This window comes from Muntiacus reevesi, chromosome 4, assembly GCF_963930625.1.
Source record: "Muntiacus reevesi chromosome 4, mMunRee1.1, whole genome shotgun sequence".
In the NCBI taxonomy this organism is placed as follows: Eukaryota; Metazoa; Chordata; class Mammalia; order Artiodactyla; family Cervidae; genus Muntiacus; species Muntiacus reevesi.
Window position 1 is genome coordinate 104,505,604 of NC_089252.1, and position 22,473 is coordinate 104,528,076.

Genomic DNA, 22,473 nt, shown 5'->3' on the forward strand with positions numbered 1-22,473 from the left:
CCCAGGAAGAATCCGAGCTTCAGAAGGAAGGCTGGTGATGGGTCCAGGATTGAAGTTTCTCAGCCTGGGCAAAAGTTCCCAGATCCCAAGGTGACTCAGAAGTAACTGAGTCCCAGATACCTGTGAGAGTAAGTCCCCATCCTCTTAGAGCTCATGCTCAGAGAGGAAGCCAAGTAAGATGCCAGGAGAACACACTGGTAATAGAAAACACCCTCTTCCAACAACACAAGACATGACTCTACACATGGACATCACCAGATAGTCAATACTGCAATTAGATTGATTATATTCTTTGCAGTCAAGATAGAGAAGCACTATACAGTCAGCAAAAACAAAACCAGGAGCTGACTGTGGCTCAGATCATGAACTCCTTATTGCCAAATTCAGACTTTAATTGAAGAAATCAGGGAAAACCACTAGACCATTAAGGTATGACCTAAATCAAATCCCTTATGATTATACAATGGAAGTGAAAAATAGATTCAAGGAGATTAGATCTGATAGACAGAGTGCCTGAAGAACTATGGATGGAGGTGTGTGACATGGTATGGGAGGCAGTGATCAAGACCATCCCCAAGAAAAAGAAATGCAAACAGGCAAAATGGTTGTCTGAGGAGACCTCACAATTAGCTGAGAAAAGAAGAGAAACTAAAGGCAAAGGAGAAAAGCAAAGATATAGCCATCTGAATGCACAGTTCCAAAGAATAGCAAGGAGAGATATGAAAGCCTTCCTCAGTGATCATACAAAGAAATAGAGGAAAACAACAGAATGGGAAAGACTAGATATCTCTTCAAGAAAATTAGAGATACCAAGGGCATATTTCATGCAGAGATGGGCACAGTAAAGGACAGAAACGCTATGGACCTAACAGAAGCAGAAGATGTTAAGAAAAGGTGACAAGACACAGAAGAACTATACAAAAAAGATCTTGATAGCCCACATAACCACGATGGTGTAATCACTTACCTAGAGCCACACATCCTGGAGTCCAAAGTCAAGTGGGCCTTAGGAAGCATCACTATGAACAAATCCTAGTGGAGGTGATGGAATTCCAGTTGAGCTATTTCAAATCCTAAAGATGCTGCTGCTAAAGTGCTACACTCAATATGTCAGCAAATTTGGAAAACTCAGCAGTGGCCACAGGACTGGAAAAGGTCAGTTTTCATTCCAATCCCAAAGAAGGGCAATGCCAAAACTTGTCCAAACTACTGCACAATTGCACTCAACTCTCACACTAGCAAAGTAATGCTCAAAATTCTCCAAGCGAGGATTCAACAGTACGTGAACCAAGAAACTCCAGATGTTCAAGTGGGATTTAGAAAAGACAGAGGAACCAAAGATCAAATTGCCAACATGCGCTGGATCTTAGAAAAAGCAAGAGAATTCCAGAAGAACATCTACTTCTGATATACTGACTATGCCAAAGCCTTTGACTGTGTGGATCACAACAAACTGTGGCAAATGCTTCAAGAGATGAGAATACCAGGCCACCTTACCTGCCTCCTGAGAAATCTGTATGCAGGCTAAGAAGCAGCAGTTAGAACCAAACATGGAACAATGGACTGGTTCCAAATTGGGAAAGGAGTATGTCAAGGTTGTCTACTGTCACCCCATTTATTTAACTTATATACAGAGTACAATATGAGAAATGCTGGGCTGGATGAAGCACAAGCCAGAATCAAGATTCCCAGGAGAAATATCAATAACCTCAGGTATGCAGATGACACCATCCTTAGGGAAGAAAGTGAAGAACTAAAGAGCCTCTTGATGAAAGTGAAAAAGGAGAGTGAAAAACTGGCTTAAAATTCAATATTCAAAAAATGAAGATCATGGCATCTGGTCTCATCACTTCATGGCAAATAGATGGGGAAAAAATGGAAAGAGTGACAGATTTTATTTTCTTGGGCTCCAAAATCACTGCAGATGGTGATTGCAGCCATAGAATTAAAAGATGTTTGCTCCTTAGAAGAAAAGTTATGACCAACCTAGATAGCATATTAGGAGAAGGCAATGGCAACCCATTCCAGTACTCTTGCCTGGAGAATCCCAGGGATGGAGGAGCCTCATGGGCTGCCGTCTATGGGGTCGCACAGGGTCGGATACGACTGTAGCGACTTAGCAGCAGCAGCAGCAGCAGACAGCATATTAAAAAGTAGAGGCAAAAAAAAAAAAAAAAGCAGAGACATTACTTTACTGAACAAGGTCCATCTAATCAAAGCTATGGTTTTTCCAGTAGTTATGTATGGATGTGAGAATTGGACTGTAAAGAAAGCTGAGCGCTGAAGAATGGATGCTTTTGAACTGCAGTGTTGGAGAAGACTCTTGAGAGTCCCTTGGACTGCAAGGAGATCCATCCAGTCAACCCTAATGGAAATCGGTCCTGAATATTCATTGGAAGGACTGATGCTGAAGCTGAAACTCCAATACTTTGGCCAACTGATGGGAAAAACTGACTCACTGGAAAAGACCCTAATGCTGGGAAAGATTGAAGGCAGGAGGAGAAGGGGATGACACAGGATGAGATGGTTGGATGGCATCAACAACTCAATGGACATGAGTTTGAGCAAGCTCCTGGAGTTTGTGATGGACAGGAAAATCTTGTGTCCTTGGAGTTGAAAAGAGTTGGGCACAACTGAGTGACTGAACTGAACTGAACTTTGATGTACTTCCAGTTTTTGGATTTCAACCACTTTAAAATAAAAATATTTGGGAGCCAGAATATTGCCTTTTCCCTTTATAGACACCCTTGCGAAAAATGACTCACAGACCGCAGCCTAGACACTGGGGTGGTGTGTAGTCCAGAGAGGACACAGTTAATGAAAATGCTGGGTTCTGATCCTGTTCTACCAGTTGGGGAACATGTAAACTTTTGTTACTCTTAGTTCAAGTTCTTCCTTTCTTAATCATCATTGCATATAAGAATCAAACAAGCTAATATAGTGATAATCACAGCAGAAAGCACTGGCCTTCATCAGAATCAGACTCTCTTCCTGTGCTATTTAACTGCGACATGGTGACATGGGTCTTATTTCCCCTCCAGCAGGTGACAAGAGACAAGGTCAGTCGGCTAGCCACTGCACCCCAACCTACACAAGCATTATTCTTACCTCATTCATGATAGTTCTATAAGGTCAGTACTGTTATGACACCCATTTAACAGCTAAGGATGCTGAGGACTGGAGGAAAAGAGAAACTTGCCTATGCTCAGGTACTGGGTGGCCTTCTAAATCATCACCATAACTCCCTAAGAATGTCACTGAGATTATCACCTCTGGTTTCTGAATGTGGAAAATGAGACAAAGCCATTTTATGCAGTCATAGACACATGGGGTCAGCCATGGTGGCAGGTGGTCCTCACCAGACTGGCTCTGGGTGTGGCTCTGGGCCCTGGCTGTCCTCTCACACAACCACTGTCTAAAACCTTATTCTCTAGCCTTCTGGGAGAGTCTGTGAGCCACCCAGTGTCCCTTCAAAAAGTATCTTTTCCATGTAAATCAGCCAGGGTATGTATCTCCTGCTGGCAGATACCATGAGAACATGACAGCCCAAGTGGCATCCCCTCCCTCACCCATCGTGGAAAATCCACTATGTAAAGAGCACAGTGCTCAGGGCAAAGGAGGGCACCAACAGGTTGAATCAGCAAGGCCCCTGCTCTCAGAGAATTCCAAGTGGGGAAGGAAAATAAGGCATGGAATTTACTTCTGGAACAAAGCGATACTGGAACAAAGGACCAAAGTCACTTACAAAAGAGTGAAGGAATTAAAGAGTTTGTATTGAGCTGATTTTGAAGAACAAGCATTTGGAAAAGCAATAAAGGGGGAGGCAGGGTAACAGAAATGGAGTGAATAATAAGATATAATGGAGGAAAGAGAAAGGCACACTCAGTGAATGAAAGGGGTTCTCAAATGGGTAGACAGAGGTGAGAGGTGGGGATGAAGGGGTAGGTTACCAGCAGAGCATATTTCTTTCAAAGACACATATACAAACACACATACCCAGATATACACACACGTATATATTGTGTAATAGGTACGTATGTGTATATGTACCTACATATCTGCTTGTGTAAATTTTATACCATTTCAGCCCATAAATTACTTAAAAGAGTTCAGCTTTATCTGAATCCACTGTCAGATTATCCTCAGTTCTCACAGAAGCATCCTGCACCCTGCTTTATTCATAGAGGAAATGGAGCTGTTCATGGGTTTGAATGGCAAGGGCAGCTAGTCTCCAAAGATGTCTCAACAGATGTAGCAAGACTAGTAGGCTGGAGATGCCAGATGAGCCACTCAGCAAACACTGGCTGAAGAAGTTTCAGGAAGAAGCTGTTGCACATTTCTAAAGACTTTAGGAACATGGCTCTTTGAATTCTCGTGGCTGGTAGGTCAGTTTACTGTCATGTCACCAACTCGGAACCTGCAGTTTCTATCAGTGCCTTCAAGAAGGGCACCTCAAGCACAGAGGTGAACAGTAACCTGGCTGAACATCTTGGTAGCAAAAGGCCCAGTCCCGGAGGCAAAAAGAGGTAGATTTCATCAGCAAGTTTCATCTATGCCTAGATGTTATGCCCAGGAACACAGCACACAGCAGCGCATAATCAAGTATTGAATCACTCTGCTTGTGCACATGGGGGTTTTCAAGCTGCCAGGATAGCATGGCCCCCTGTACTGGTTTCCTTCGGTGGGGGCAAGATTTCTAACCCAAGAACATCTCAGCCAGTGACTAAGCTTTGAGCATGTGTTTTTTGTACATGTCATCAATAACTAGATCTGAGCTGGAGGGCACTCTAAACATGAAATACATTTCTGCAACATGAAAAGAAAAAAGACTATTTGGGACTGGTTTGAATTAGGTAGAATGAGACAGGAATTTTCCTGAAGTCTCCTCCTCGTTTTTTTGGGCAGCTTACTCACTGCTTGGCAGAAACAAGACACAGGGGACTTTAGTCTATGACCCACAGCCTAGCTGGGGGACCACTGAATCTGAATGCTGGTGGTAAGCAGACACCATAAGGGCTGCTGAGGATGACTTTAAATAAAATTATATACCTCCATGACTCAAGAATCTGACTGTCTACTAGGATTCTGCCTAGCTAGCCCTGCGGTCTGTGTGATCAATGGCAGTGCTAGTCCCCGATGTGCTGTCACCATGGAAAGGTACAATTATTCCTTTAAAGCTCAAGGTGCAATTAAATATCTATAATGGTGCTAATAGTTCAAGCAACCTTCAAGCAGCTGCCATATTTTAAAAGATCATTCTGAACTGTTTTACGTCTGGAACTGCTCTGCAAAATCTGAACTTTTCCTCTTCCATTGAGAATGCATTTAATGCTGACAGGATGGTTCCCTTACAGCCACACTGTACAAAAGGTGGTTTCCTTCTCAGCTGGCAGGACGCCTCTGAAGGATTAAACTCCAACTAACAAAGCTAAGCTCAATTCTCTAAGGCTTGCATTCTTAGGAATTTGCTCTCTGAGGAAGAGTCCAAAGTGAAGATTAGGTCACAGGATACAGTTCAATCCACAGCCCACTGAAGGCTACTTGGACTGACATCATTTTCTCTGAGAAAGAATGAAGACAAATGTGTGGCTGCTCACAGGAACAAACGGTCAGGCCCCCTCTTCAGAGCTCCCACTGTCCCGGGCTTTTAGTAACTGTGGCCAGCAGATGACACACAGTATCCTATCTTTACCTGTCTGGTCCCTAATTTCACTGTGAACCTCTCAAGGAAGGGGTTGCATCTGGTTCACCACAGGGGTTCCATTAACCATCAGAATAATTAATGGGACTTCCCTGGTGTCACAGAAGATAAGAATTTGCCTGCCAGTGCAAGGGACAGGGTTAGATCCCTGGTCTGGGAGGATTCCACATGCCAAGCAGAAACTAAACCCTTGAACCACAACTACTGAGCCCCTGTGCCACAGCTACTGAAGCCCATGCGCCCTGGAGCCTATGTTCCTCAACAAGAGAAGCCACCACAATGAGGAGCCCATGCACTGCAACAAAGAGTAGGCCCTGCTCTCTGTAACTACAGAAAGCCCATGCATAGCAACAAAGACTCAGAGCAATCAAAAATAATAATAAATAAACAAATAAATAATTTAAAAAATTAATGGACAGGGTACTGCTTCATAGAACATCAAGGATGGATAACAGGTCAACTAGGAAAGGGAGATATTAGATATCCAATCTCAAATGACAGGCATGAGAAGAATGCTTCAGAGACGGTGAGTGGAAAGTTCTTTAATTATTGACCACATTCTTTAAACAGTAACCTAAAACAATTTAGAAATGTATATTCATCTTATTTCCCAATAATAATGATGACAACTAAGATGCACTAGGCACTTTCTATGAGCAACTGTTGAGCTAAGACTGTTCAGGCATCATTTCATATTCTCACAATAACCCCCCAAAGGAGGAAGTACACTTATCCCTATTTTACAAAGAGGGAAACTGAGGCTCAAAGTTGCTTGCTGAGGATCACAGAGCCAGCAAGAGAAAGAGAAGGATCCAAACCTTCTCTTGACCACTGCATTCCTGAGATACTGAAACCAGATCCCAATATTTCTGAAACATCAATGGGACATAACAGTAGATTTTTACTTTAAAAATGCCATGTCTTCCTGATTTATTTTGGGGCGAAGACAGTTCTTTGCTTAGGCTCCTCCTTGGTATGACAAAGCAGAGCAAACTCCTACTCAGTAATGGTGAAGAAGAGGAGGGTGATATCCTCCCTCAGTTAACCCCTTTGGACACATCATGTGTTTCATCCCATGATGTTGACACAATTATTATCCATATCCTAGATACAAGAAAACTAAGGTCTAAAGAAAGGAAGTGGTCTCAGTCTTTCAAGATCACATCCAGTAAGAAGTGGAACTCAGGGTCTAACCAAAGGTCCTCTGTTGCCAAAGCCCAATCCTTGGCTACTATTATCCCAATTCAAAGCGGCAGATGGGAATTTGGGGAAAAGAACTCTAGAATCTATGAAAAAACTGGATTTGAGGAACACAAGCCTGAAAACATGGAGCTTCATTAAGATTCATCCTGCTTTGTACTCTAAGTGAAAGTCGCTCAATCATGTCCAATTCTTTGCGTACCCATAGACTATATAGTCCATGGAACTCTCCAGGCCAGAATACCGGAGTGGGCAGCCATTCCCTTCTCCAGGGGATCTCCTCAACCGAGGGATTGAACCCAGGTGTCCTGCATTGCAGGTGGATTCTTTACCAACTGAGTCACCAGGGAAGCCTAAGAATACTGGAGTGGGTAGCCTATCCCTTCTCCAGGGGATCTTCCTGACCCAAGAATTGAACCGGGGTGTCCAGCATTGCAGGCAAACGACAACTAATTCCATGGTAATACCAGGAGCTCCAGAACCCTCAAAACCATCATAAGGAAGGGAGGAAGAAGAGAAAAGGCTCTGTACACTAGAGACTGCAGGTCCAATGTAGTTAACTGTTTTTGTAGCTTAAATGTTTTCTGAGAACACAGTCAATTTATATATTATCTACTGATTTACATATTACCGATGGCTGCTTTTGTGGTAGAACAGCAGAGCTGAGTAGTTGCAACAGAGGCTTTACGGCCTGCAAAGTCTAAGGAATTATTAAATATCTGGCCCTTTAAAGAAAAGTTTGCCAACCTATGGACTGAAAGTTAAGAGGGCCTAATGCAACATGAACCAGAAAGATAGCAAGCCTAGAGTCTCCAAGCAGAAGAGGCACACACTTCACCTATACTGCCAATGCTTGAAACACTGGGCTTATAATCGAATTTTTCAAAAAAGCACAATATCTCAAACCAGCCACCCCTGCCCCTCATACCCTGCCCCCTTCACCCTCTTAAAAGACCAGCAGCAGTAAGGCTTACCTTTGTTGTACATGTTCGTTGGCACTTGGACATCACTCAGACTGATGTTCACAGGCAGATTATTAAAATGGTCATTTGGGGCTAAGATGAATTCCTTCCCCAGCTCCAAAAAATTCCCGTCTTTGTCCCTTTCATTTATTAGCACGGCATTGAAGTATTCATACTGAAAAAGAAAGTGAAAAAAAAAAAAAAGAAAACACAACATGTGGCTTAGAGGAGAAGGCTGTGAACTCAGACCTGGGTATGGCTGACCTGGATGGGCCATCCCCTACACTTGTGAATCTTACTCTAGTCACATAATCTCTTTAAGCCTTTCATACCATCTATGGCTGTTTCTGCACTAGTGTGATAATGATAGCACTAGGTAAATGTTTCCCAGTATCATTAAGTACTCTTGAAAAACAAATTTAAGAAGCTTCTCAGTACTTCTTTATGTAAATATAGAGAAAACTGCACAAAAACATTTCAATTCTTGAGTTTGAAGATTTTAAAGACTTTACAGACTCTGCCCTTAATCAGCCTAACTTTAAGTAGAAGGAGACTGGAAAACAACAAAAATTAAGTAAATATATATGTTAGATAGTCATATTTGCTATTCTAAGTGGTTCCCATATGCCAACTTATCCACGTCTCCTAACAACTCTAAGAACTAGGATTTAAGAGTATTTTCAATTCGCAAATGAAGAAATTGAGGTAGAGAGAATTTCTGTATGTTGTCAAAAATTACACCACTGAGAAGCAGAAAGAGAATTAAAATACAGACAGTCTATTTCCAAAGACTGGACACTTATCTGCTGCACAGTATTGCAAGATGGTGGATGGCAGGGGTGGTTGTAACTATCAGATCAGCAATTTAAAACAAATGTAATTAATATGCTAAGGGAACTACTGGAAAAAGTAGAAAACAGGTAAGATGAGATAGATAAGTAGAGAGACAAATATTCTAATGAACTATCAGAATGAAATGCTAGAAATCAAAAACCCATAACAGAAATGAAGAACACCTATGGCTCACTGCCAGCTGAGACACAGCTGAGGAAATAATTCAGTGAGCCTGAAGCTATATCAGTAGAAACTTCTCAAACTGAAAAGCAAAGAAAAAAAAAGGAAAAAAATAACAGAATCTTCAAAAACCACGGAACAATTACAAAAAGTGTAACAGCTATGTAATGGGAATACCAGAGGAGGAGAAAGAGAAAAAAAGAACAGAAGAAATATTTGAAGTAATATTCCAAAATTAATGACAAAAAACAAACCCAATCCAAGAAGTCCAGGAAACATCAAGCACATGAATATTAAAAACGAAAAACAAACAAACAAAAATATACCTAGACATGTCACATCCAAACTACAAAAACCAAAAAGAGAAACTACTAAAGAAAGCCAGAAAGGGGGGAAAGCCTCACCTACAGAGGGACAAAGGCAAGGATTACATCAAGGCTTCTGTTCAGAAAACAGAAAACAAGAGCAGAGCGACATGAACACTCAGTGCTTGAAGAAAAGGCCGACCAGCCTAGAATTTGTATCCAGCAAAATTATCCTTCAAAACTGAAAAATAAGTAAAGACCTCTTCAGACAAATAACAATTCAAGAAATTTTCTGCAAACAGACCTGCCTTGCAAAAAGTGTTAAAAGTCCTTTAAAGGGAGGGAAACTATATACATCAGAAACCCTGGTCTACATAAAGAAAAGACAGTTTTACAGAAGAAATAAATAAAAGTAAAATATTTAATTTTCTTATTCGTAACTGACCTCTCAGATAATAGTTTGATCAAAATAATAATAGCAACAAATTACTGGATTATAAACACTCATGGATAAGTGAAATGAATACCACAGTGTTATGAAGAATAGCAGGAAGAAACTGGGAATATTCTATCATAATGTCCCATACCATCCATGAAGTGGTACAGGGTTATTTGACAGTGGACTTTTAATAGTTATAAATGCAAAATGCAAACTATAAAACAACCTCTAAACCAGTTTTTCAAAAGAAGTATAAATGTTTAGGAAGGAAAAAATACTAATATTATAGTAAAAATATGATATGCTCAATTAAAACCAGACAAGGCATAAAAAGAGTAGAAGACGAAAAAAAGGGCAATGAATAGAAAATGGTTACAAACATGGTACATATTAATCCAATCATATCAGTAATCACTTTAAATGTGAATGGTCTAAATAGATTAGTTAAAAGAGACTGTCAAAGTGGATAAAAAAATAAAAGCTGTCTACAAGAAACTCACCTTAAATATAAAGGACAACTTGATTAAAAGTCAAAGGATAGAGAAAATTTTACCACGCTAACATTAATCAAAAGAAAGCCAGAGTGACCATATTAACTTCAGACAAAGCAGACTTCAAAGCAAGGAAAATTATCAGGAAAAAAACACTGGCATTACATAATGCCAGAGGGGTCGATTCCCCAAGAAGGCATAACAATCTTTAACGTGGATGCACCTAACAGAATATTAAAATATGTGAGATAAAAAATGGCAGAACTACAAGGAGAAATGACCAATCCTAAACACTACTAAACCAGCACTACTAAAGTTGGAGACTTCAGTACCCCCTCTATCAGTAACTGACAAATCTATCAGGCAGAATATTGTCAATGACAATTTGAACTGAACAGCACAACTGGACCAAACTGACTGTAGGCTACTTCATCCAACAATAGCAGAATAAACATTTTTGTCCAGCTCACATGGAACATTCACTATGAAAGACCACATTCTGAGCCATTAAATACTCTTTAACAAATTTAAAAGAATAGAAATCAGACAAAGTATGCTCTCAGACCACACTGAAATTAAACTATAAATCAACAACAGAAAAATAGCTGGACAAATCCCAAAATATTTGGAGATTAAACAACATATTTCTAAATAACACATGGGTCAAAGAATAAGTCTCAAGATAAATTTTAAACCAAATTAAAATCAAAATACAACTTATCAAAATTTGCAAGATGCAGTAAAAGCAATGCTTACAGGAAAATTTATAGCATTCAATACATTTATTAGAAAAGAAAACAGATATAAAATCAATCATCTAAGCTTCTTCTTTAAGAAAGTAGAAAACTAAATCCAAAGCAGAAGGAAAAAATATTTGTTTTAATTTTCCTAAATAGAAATCAATGAAATTGAAAACAGGAAATCAATTAAGAAAATCAATGACTCGAAGAACAAGATGGCAAAGAAGTAGGTGGATGTGGAGTAAATATCTCCATGGATACATCAGGAATACACCTTCAGACATATAAGTGCATGCAGAACACCAGCTGAGAGTGGCCAGGAGTACCTGACCAGCAGAAAAGAATACATAGACCCACTCAAAACTCTGTAGGACGAAGGAACTATGGGAATAAAGAAGAGTTGGTAGGACTGGACCTGCCCTTGGTCGGTGGGTGAACTGAAGCAGGGTTCCGATCCCCACATCCGGGCAGTTGTCTGAGTCAGAGGAGAAATATTTAAGGCTGAAAATGAAACTACTAATCTTTGGCAGCCTAAATGGAATGAGAATCAGACAGTCCTTGCTGCAGCCATACATACCCCAGACAGGGATGCAGATCCCCTGGAAGGTGCAGTGGCTGGGAGCTGGAGTTTAGGAATTATGGATCAATCCCCAGGCAAGGGCTGCTGTTGACTGTGGAGAGATGGATCGAGGGAATGTGAAGGAGGAGACTGGTGGGAAATGCCTGTGGAGGAAACCTGGGCAGCCACGGAAGCAAGGTGATACTGCAGAATCACACACAGGGGGTGGAGCCATCACCGTAGCCTCTCTCTCCAACACACCAGCATTGAGCACTGAACAATAGAGAGGCTGGCCCATCAAATGCCTGACGCACTGAACTACAGAGTAGGACCCCACCCAAGGTGCTCCTTTAAGTGACTGATGCAACGAACTACAGAGTAGGATACCAACCAGTGGGGGCCCTCTAAGTGCCTGATGCACTGAACAGCAGAGAAGGACCCCAGGCAAGGAAGCCCCCTAAATGCCTGAACGGGCAGAGATACGGAGAAAGACTGGCCAAAGAGGCCTTCTGATCACCAACTACAAGAGGCTTGAAAAAATACTGTGATAGGGCCAAAACTCCTGCGGTGGAGGCAGTCCATGTCCCTACACACTTGGCGCTGCCAGGGTCCCCAAAAGCCAAGCAGCTGCGCCACCTTCACACTCAACTCTCACTGGGGCAGAGCTGCCACAAGCTAAAAAAGTCTTGTGTGGGTCACTTGGGTAGTAGCTGACTCTGCAACCCTGTAGACTGTGGTCTGCCAGGCTTCTCTGTCAGAGAGCAGGGGGGTAGGGGTGGGGGTGGGGGGTCTCCAGGCAAGAATACTGGAGTGTATTGGCCAATACTGGTTGCCATACCCTTCTAGAGCACAATATTTCCTGCTGCCCTAGCTGCCAACTCCCCTGAGTACCTGGTGCTGCCAGAACCCCTGTGACCCAAGCAGCTGCACCACTTCCACACCTAGCCCTCACAGGGGCAAACCCAAGTCCTCCAGGGCAGCTTCAGGAGCAAACCCCAGTGGACGACTCACATGCAGAGGTGGGAATAAAACCACAATTGAAACCCAGGGGCAGTGTGACTAAGGAAAAAGACCCAAAACCCTCCCACCAGCTGCACAAGCTGCAGATTAAATCCACAAGATCAACTAGTCAGACTCTGTGTTTACGGAATATATAAAAGGTCATTGAGAGCTCCTACAAAAGAAAACGCACTAGTTCTGATAGCTGTGGACATTGGAGGCAAGAACACAGAGGTGTAGAACCAGATTTGAATCTGAGTTGCCCCCCACAGCAGGTCCAGAGATCAGCACAGTGTTAGAGGGCATCCTAGGGAGGTTGAGGTAAACTCAGTGACTCCCAGCGAGGTAAACGACTCTGAAAGTGACTGAAGAAAAACACTTATTATTCTTATGTTTTGACTTGTTCTGCAGATTCTTTGGGATTTTTTTCCTTCTCCCCCACCACCATTGTAGTTATTGATTTTATTGGCACTATGAAATCTAATTAAGCTTTTGAGCTTTCTTTTTTCTTTTTTTTCTCAGTCACATTTTTAATTGTTGTTACAAATCTCTGCCTCTATGTTGAGCTTTTGAAGTTCTGGGGTGTTTTCCTCTTTTTTTTTTTTCTTTTCTTTTAAATTTTAATTTTTAATTTCTTTTTCTAATTTTAATTTTTAAAACCCATTATTATTTTTTCTACATTTATTATTTTGCTTGCTTTTCCTACTGTTCTTTGCCCTTTGCAGTTAATCTTTAACATATATGAATCTTCTTTATCTACCTCTACTTAACTTTGCATATCTATTCTTTTTTTCCTTTCCTCTCAACATATTTGTTAGTTTTATTTTAATTGCTTTATTCCACAATTGGCATCTTGCTTTAGTTTTGTTTTCCAGTTTGTGCTTTAGTTAGTTTTGTTAAGGTAGACATAACTTTTGGTTCCCTTAGTTAGTTTTGTTCTTAACTGGTAAATATAATTTTTTAATTTCCTTTGTTCACTGGGTCATTCACATACACGTATATACAGCCACATGTAAAAGAATGAAATTAGAACACTTCCTAACACCATATGCAAAGATAAACTCGAAATAGATTAAAGACCTAAATATAAGACCAGAAACTATAAAACTCCTAGAGAAAAACAGGCAGAAAACTCACACATAAATCAAAGCAAGATCCTCTATGACCCACCTCCTAAATAGGAGAAAAATCAAATAAATAACCTAACTCTACACCTAAAGCAACTAGAAAGAGAAGAAATTAAGAACTCTAGGGTTAGTAGAAGGAAAGAAATCATAAAAATTAGGGCAGAAATAAATGCAAAAGAAACAAAGAGACCATAGCAAAAACCAACAAAGCTAAAAGCTGGTTCTTTGAGAAGATAAATAAAATAGACAAACCACTAAACAGACTCATCAAGAAAAAAAGGAAGAATGAAATCAATAAAATTAGAAATGAAAATGGAGAAATCACAACGGACAATACAGAAATACAAAGGGTCATAAGAGACTACTATCAGCAACTATATGCCAATAAAATGGACAACTTGGAAGAAATGGACAAATTCTTAGAAAAGTATAACTTTCCAAAACTGAATCAGGAAGAAGTAGAAAATCTTAACAGACCCATCACAAGCACGGAAATTGAAACTGTAATCAGAAATATCCCAACAAACAAAAGCCCAGGACTAGATGGCTTCACTGCTAAATTCTACCAAAAATCTAGAGAAGAACAAAATTCTAGCAAACAGAATCCAACAACATATTAAAAAGATCATACATCATGACCAAGTGGGCTTTATCCCAGGGATGCAAGGATTCTTCATTATTCACTAATCAATGTGATATGCCATATTAACAAATTGAAAGATAAAGACCATACGATTTTCTCAATAGATGCAGACAAAGCCTTTGATAAAATTCCACATCCATTTATGATAAAAACTCTCCAGAAGGCAGGCAAATAAGGAACATACCTCAACATAATAAAAGCTGTATATGATAAACCCACTTTTCGAATCAGTTCTAATGACGTGGATGAAACTGGAGCCTATTATACAGAGCGAAGTAAGTCAGAAAGAAAAACACCAATACAGTATATTAACATTATCCTCAATGGTGAAAAATGAAAAGCATTTCCCCTAAAGTCAGGAACAAGACAAGGGTGCCCACTCTCACCACTACTATTCAACATAGTTTTGAAAGTTTTAGCCACAGCAATCAGAGAAAAAAAAGAAATAAAAGGAATCCAGATTGGAAAACAAGAAGTAAAACTTTCACTGTTTGCAGACAACATGATCCTCTACATAGAAAACCCTAAAAACTCCACCAGAACATTACTGGAGCTAATCAATGAATACAGTAAAGTTGCAGGATATAAAATTAACATACAGAAATCCCTTGCATTCCTATACACTAACAATGAGAAAACAGAAAGAGAAATTAAGGAAACAATTCTATTCACCACTGCAACAAAAAGAACAAAAGGAATAAAGCTACCTAAAGAAACAAAAGACTTATATATAGAAATGTATATACAGAAATATATAGAATATTATTAAACACTGATTAAAGAAATCAAAGATGACACAAACAGTTGGAGAAATATACCATGTTCATGGATCAATATAGTGAAAATGACTATACTACCTAAAGCAATCTATACATTCAATGTAACCCCTATCAAGCTACCAACAGTATTTTTCAGAGAACTAGATCAAATAATTTCACAATTTGTATAGAAATACAAAAAACCTCAAATAGCCAAAGCAATCTTGAGAAAGAAGTATGGAACTGGAGGAATCAACCTGCCTGACTTCAGACTCTACTACAAAGCTACAGTCATCAAGACAGGATGGTACTGGCACAAAGACAGGAATATAGATCAATGGAACAAGACAGAAAGCCCAGAGATAAATCCACACACCTATGGACATCTTATCTTTGACAAAGGAGGCAAGAATATACAATGGAGAAAAGATAATCTCTTTAACAAGTGGTTCTCAGAAAACTGGTCAGCCACTTGTAAAAGAATGAAACTAGAACACTTTCTAACACCATACACAAAAATAAATTCAAAATGGATTAAAAATCTAAATTTAAGACCAGAAACTATAAAACTCCTAGAGGAAAACATAGGCAAAACACTCTCTGATGTAAATCACAGCAGGATCCTCTATGACCCACCTCCCAGAGTAATGGAAATAAAATCAAAAATAAACAAATGGGATCTAATTAAACTTAAAAGTCTTTGCACAATGAAGGAAACTATAAGCAAGGTGAAAAGACAGCCTTCAGAATGGGAGAAAATAATAGCAAATGAAGCAACTACAAAGAATTAATTTCAAAAATATACAAGCAACTCCTGCTGCTCAATTCCAGAAAAAAAACGATCAAAAAAATGGACCAAAGAACTAAACAGACATTTCTCCAAAGAAGACATACAGAGGGCTAACAAACACATGAAAAGATGCTCAACATCACTCATTATCAGAGAAATGCAAATCAAAACCACAATGAGGTACCATCTCATGCTGCTCAGAGTGGCTACTATCAAAAAGTCTACAAACAATACATGCTGGAGAGGGTGTGGAGAAAAAGGAACCCTCTTACACTGTTGGTGGGAATGAAAACTAGTACAGCCACTAGGGAGAACAGTGTGGAGATTCCTTTAAAAATTGGAAACAGAACTTTCATATGACTCAGCAATCCCATTGCTGGGCATACACACCGAGGAAACCAGAATTGAAAGAGACATGTGCACCCCAATGATCATGCAGCATGTTTAAAATAGCCAGGACATGGAAGGAACCTAGATGTCCATTGGCAGACGAATGGATAAGAAAGCTGTGTACATACACACAATGGAATATTACTCAGCTATTAAAAAGAATGCCTTCGAATCAGTTCTAATGACGTGGATGAAACTGGAGCCCATTATACAGAGCGAAGTAAGTCAGAAAGAAAAACACCAATACAGTATATTAACACATATATATGGAATTTAGAAAGATGGTAACGATGATCCTATATGCGAGACAGCAAAAGAAACACAGATGTAAAGAACAGACTTTTGGACTCTGTGCGAGAAGGCAAGGATGGGATGATTTGAGAGAATAGCATTGAAACATGTATATTTATCATACGTGAAATAGATCGCCAGTCGAGGTTCAATGCATGAAACAGGGTACTCAGGGCTGGTGCATTGAGATGACCCTGAGGGATAGGATGGGGAGGGAGGTGGGAGGGGGGTTCAGGATGGGGAAAACATGTACACCCATGGCTAATTCATGTGAATGTATGGCAAAAATAACCACAATGCTGTAAAGTAATTAGCCTCCAGTTAAAATAAAGAAGGAAAAAAAAAAAAAAAAAAAGGATATCTTCCTCTCAGGAAAAAAAAAAGAGAGAGAGAGAATAAACTTATGGACATGGGGAGAGGGGAGGAGAGGGTGAGACGTATGGAAAGAGTAACATGGAAACTTACATTACGATATGTAAAATAGACAGCTAATGGGAATTTGCTGTATGGCTCAGGAAACTCAAAGAGGGGCTCTGTATCAACCTTGAGGTGTAGGATGGGGAGGGAGATGGGAGGGAGATTCAAAAGGGAGATTCAAAAGGTATATATGTATACCTATATATACATATAGGTATATATGTATACCTATAGCTGATTAATGTTGAGATTTGACAGAAAACAACAAAATTCTGTAAAGCAATTATCCTTCAAGAAGGTGAGGGTGGGATGTTTCAAAAGAACAGCATGTATATTATCTATGGTGAAACAGATCACTAGACCAGGTGAGATGCATGAGACGAGTGCTCGGGCCTGGTGCACTGGGAGGACCCAGAGGAGTCGGGTGGAGAGGGAGGTGGGAGGGGGGATCGGGATGGGGAATACATGTAACTCTATGGCTGATTCATTTCAATGTATGACAAAACCCACTGAAATGTTGTGAAGTAATTAGCCTCCAACTAATAAAATAAAATTTAAATAAATAAATAAATAAATAAATAACAACAATGGGAAAAAAAATAAATTACAACAAAAAAAGAAAGGAAATCAATGAAACTAAAAGTTGGTTCTTTGAAAAGATGCATTACAATGAAAAGATACGAAGAAGCAAAACCATTAAAGGAAAAGAGACACATGTGACAAAGTCCAGAAAAATCCAGATGCAAGCCTTCAAGATTTCTCTCCCAGTACAATTACATAAGATGTAAAAATTCTTCCAGCAATGAACTGTAACAACCCATTTGAAATGTTGCCTACCAGGGAGGCTCATTAAATACTGAGTGTTAAGGATTTTTACTGGGTGTTGGTCATGTAGCAACACTATTTACCAACTTAATACTAATTGAATTTCAGGAGTTCCACACCTAACAACTACAGAGCACACCTTCTTTCCCAGATGATAAAAATGGGAATTCAGTATATGATAAAGATACAAAAAATATCAAGAACATCTAAGAAAACATAATGTTTAGAAGAATCTTAAAAGATTTTGAAAGTATCTTAATACATGTGTAATGGAAGAAAATGACAAAAAAATTGTAAAATATTTTGAAATAATAATAAAAATAAATATTTGTAAGATGTAACTAAGAAATTAGAGAAAATTTTATAGATTTTAAAGTTTATACTAGAAAAGGAGAAATTTTTAAGATGCAGAAAGATACTATCTTAAGGAAGAAAATAGAAAAAAAAAACAACGTCAAAAAGAAGAAATAAAACAATAGAGAAAAAAGCAGAAATCAATTATACAAAACAAATAACAGGGAAAAAGTCAACAATATCCAAAGTTGGTTCTATAAAAAGATTAATGAAACCATAATACCTAGACTGATGAATAAAAAATAAGCACAAGATACTAGAATCAGAAATGAAAGAGAAAACATTATTAAAGAGTCAACAGATAAAAAGAGAATGTTATAAACAACTTTACATCAAAATTTTATGTAAAGTTAAAATTTTATATAAAGTTACAGTCAAATTACTTGAAAAACTGAAATTACCAACATTGATACAGAAAGAAATATAAAATATGACTGGCTCTAAAAGAGAAACCGAATTCACAATTTATAGTCACAAAAAAAAAAAAAAAACCTCCTGGTTCAAATGCCTTAAATAATGAATATTATCAAATACATAAGGAAAAACTACAAACTATCTTACATGAAGTGAAAGTGCAAGTTGTGTCTGACTCTTTGCAACCCCATGGACCACACAGTCCATGAAATTCTCCAGGCCAGAATACTGGAATGGGTAGCCTTTCCCTTCTCCAGGGGATCTTCCCAATCCAGGGACTGAACCCAATAAACTCTTACAAAATTTAGGAGTAAGGAATATGTCCCAACCTATTTTATGAGGGCAGCATAATACTGACAGCAGAACCAAAAAAGAACACATTTTGGAAAAATTATATGCTAAGGTCACTCATTAACCTAAATGAAAAATCTTAACAAATTTAATACTGCATCAAATCCCCATATCATGATTAAATTGTATTTAACCCAGGAATTCAAGGTTGGTTTAACATTTCAAAAATCAATCAACACAGTTCATCATATTAACAGAATTTTTCTTAAAAAATCTTATGACCAAATAAATGCAGAAAAACATTTGAAAGAATCCAGTTTTGTTCATCATAAAAACTATCAGAAAATTTAAAATAAGATAAAAAGTCCTCAACCTGACAAAAACCAGCTATATAAAACCCACAGCTAACATTAAACTCATAACAAAACACTCAATATTTCTCTTCTAAGATCAGTAAAAGGCAAGAATGTCTTCTCACTTCAATTCAACATTGTATAGGTAGTTCTGGCAAATACAGTATAATGAATGAATAAATGAATGAGTAGAAGAATGCCATAGGTATTGGATAGGAAAAAAAAAAAACTATCTTTTTTGCAAACAACATGACTTCCCATAAAGAAAACCCTAAGGAATGTACATAATCTACTATTAACCACTGAGTTTGGCAAGGTCACAGGATATAAGATCAACATACCATAATCAATTATATTTCACTATACTAGGAATTTTTCTTGCCTGAAAAATTCCATGGACAGAGGAGCCTGGTAAGCTACAGTTCATGGGGTCGCAAAGAATTGGGACACAACTGAGCAACTTCACTTTGTTTTCCTTTCTTTTTATACTAAGAACAACTGGAAGAACAAGAGTATTTACAAATAGCATAAAAAGTTGGAAATACATACTTTGGTATAAAATTTAAAAACATGGGCAATATCTGTATGGTGGTGATGGCTTAGTCACTAAGTCGTGTCCTACTCGTTGAGACTCCATGGAGCCTGCCTGGCTCCTCTGTCCATGCGATTTCCCAGGCAAGAGGCCTGGAGTGGGTTGCCATTTCCTTTTACAGGGGGTCTTCCTGACTCAGAGATCTAATTCATGTCTCCAGCATTTACAGGTAGATTCTCAACCAACTGAGCTACCAGGGAAACGCTATAGTATCTGTATGCTGGCAACTATAAGATATTGCTGGCAAAAAAAAAAGATATTGCTGGCAGAAATTAAAGAAGCCTTAAATGAACTGAAAGAAATGCCTTGTGCTTAAGGATTGGAAAACTCAGTATTTAAATGTTATTTCTTCCCAAATTGATTTAAAACTCCAAAGAAATCTCAATCAAAATGTCAATAGGCTGGCTGTAGTAACTGTTAAGTTTAAATTTTATAAAGATGAAAAGAATTGAGAATATCAAAAATAATTTTTAAAAAGAAGAAAAAGGTCCAATGATTCACATTTCCTAAATTTAAGTCTTACTCTAAACTTAATTATTCAAAATGGTGTGGTATTGGCATTAGAGCAGAAAAACAGATGAATGGAACTGAAGAGAGTCCAGAAATAAAGCCACGTTTATACAATTAACAAATTTTCAATAAAGGTGCTTAGATAATTCAATGGGGAAATGATTTCCAACAAATTATGGTGGAACATGTGTTCAACTAGAGCTTCCCTGGTGACTCAAGATGGTAAAGAACCCTCCTGCAATGTAGGAGACCGGGTTCAACCCCTGGGTCAGGAAGAGCCCTGGAGAAGGGAATTGCTACCCACTCCAGTATTCTTAACTGAAGAATTCCATGGACAAAGGAGCCTGGAGGGCTACAGTCCATGGGTCACAAAGAGTTGGGCACGACTGAGCAACTAATGATTGACATATGATCAATCATTTGAAAACAACATCCTCAACATCTTTTACACAATAAACACATATTCATTCAAGATAGATGAAAGACTTGAATGAAAAAGATATAATACTTATAAATATTTTTTAAATGATGAATGCGTTTTGCTGCCTTCAAGTAGGCAGTGATGTCTTAGGTTATAGAAAGCACTTAAAATCTGTGTACTTTATGAAAAGTGAAAACTTCTGATCATCAAATTTACTACTATTAATAGTAATCACAAAGTAAAGACATCATTGAGGAAAAAGTATTCAAAGTACACATATCTTACAAGTGACCTGTACCCAGAATATGTAAAGAACTCCTATAACACAATTTAAAACACAATTAAACTACAAGCAAAAATGTTAAACAGACACCATAAAAAAGAAAGTATACAAATGTCCAGTAAGCAAACCAAAAATTTTTCAATAGTATTAGTCATCAAGGAAGCGCAAAATAAAACTCCATCATTGCTATCAAATGTGATTTTATACCCACTAGAACAGCAAGTATTAAATTTTCAGACAATATTAAATGTTGGTAAAAATGTGAAGTAAGAGGAAATTCCATATTTTTCAAACACTTTGGAAAGCCATTTGCAGCTTTTTGTAAATTTAAACATACTCTATGATGCAGCAAGTTTCACTTCTATGTATTTATTTAAAAGAAATGAAAACATATAAATTAACAAAGTCCAAACTACTTAGCTAAGGCCAGTGCCATCAATGTTCACATACAGGCTCTGAAAAGGCAGTTTCAAAATTGCCATTTAATTGAATAACTTGCACAACCTAAAATGCAACCAAAGGAAGGATGAAAACACATGCAGGATTTTGCTCAATGCTGCCCCATTCTTTACCACAAACGACTATGTTCTATTTATCCTCCCTACATTCATTTGTCCTCTTTGTACTGATTTTGAAAAGGCTGATGCTTTGTGAGTGTATCTGATCACCTACCAAGCTTGATGCAGCATAAATGAAACTAATCCAGGGGACGAAATGTGGCAAAGAAAACACCAGGGACAAAATGGTAGGTGTGCTATTCCCCCAAATCTGGTTTGGCACCAACTTAGGATGCAGCAGCCCAATGTTGTTGTTGTTCAGTTGCCAAGTTGTGTCCGACTCTTTGCGAACCCATGAACTGCAGCAGGCCTGGCTTCTCTGTCCTGCACCATTTCCCTGAGTTTGTTCAAACGCATGTCCATTGAGTCAGTTCAGTTCAGTTCAATTGTTCAGTCGTGTCCAACTCTTTGCGACCCCATGAACTACAGCACTCCAGGCCTTCCTGTCCATCACCAACTCCCAGAGTCCACCCAAACCCATGTCCATTGAGTCAGTGATGCCATCCAACCATCTCATCCTCTGCTGTCCCCTTCTCCTCCTGTCTTCAATCTTTCCCAGCATCAGGGTCTTTTCTAATGAGTCAGCTCCTCACATCAGGTGGCCAAAGTATTGGAGTTTCAGCTTCAACATCAGTCCTTCCAATGAACACCCAGGACTGATCTCCTTTAGGATGGACTGGTTGGATCTCCCTGCAGTCCAAGGAACTCTCAAGAGTCTTCTCCAACGCCACATTTCAAAAGCATCAATTCTTCGGCGCTCAGCTTTCTTTATAAAGAAAGAAAGTGTCCAATTCTCACATCTATACATGATTACGGAAAAACCATAGCCTGGACTAGATGGACTTTTGTTGACAAAGAAGTATCTCTGCTTTTTAATACACTGTCTAGGTTGGTCATAACTTTCCTTCCAAGGAGTAAGTGTCTTTTAATTTCAAGGCTGCAATCACCATTTGCAGTGATTTTTAGAGCCCCCAAAATTAAAGTCTGACACTGTTTCCCCATCTATTTGCCATGACGTGATAGGACCGCATGCCATGATCTTAGTTT

At 38.8% G+C, this 22,473-nt stretch overlaps 1 protein-coding gene across 1 annotated transcript in view; it reads right to left on the bottom strand.

Annotated features, from left to right (window-relative positions):
* CACNA2D3 (calcium voltage-gated channel auxiliary subunit alpha2delta 3) overlaps positions 1-22,473 on the bottom strand; it is an 838,234-nt gene that overhangs the window by 462,478 nt on the left and 353,283 nt on the right. Inside the window, exon 5 of the mRNA XM_065935331.1 lies at positions 7,876-8,038. Coding sequence (XP_065791403.1) covers positions 7,876-8,038 — 163 coding nt within the window. The remainder of the gene's footprint in view (positions 1-7,875; positions 8,039-22,473) is intronic.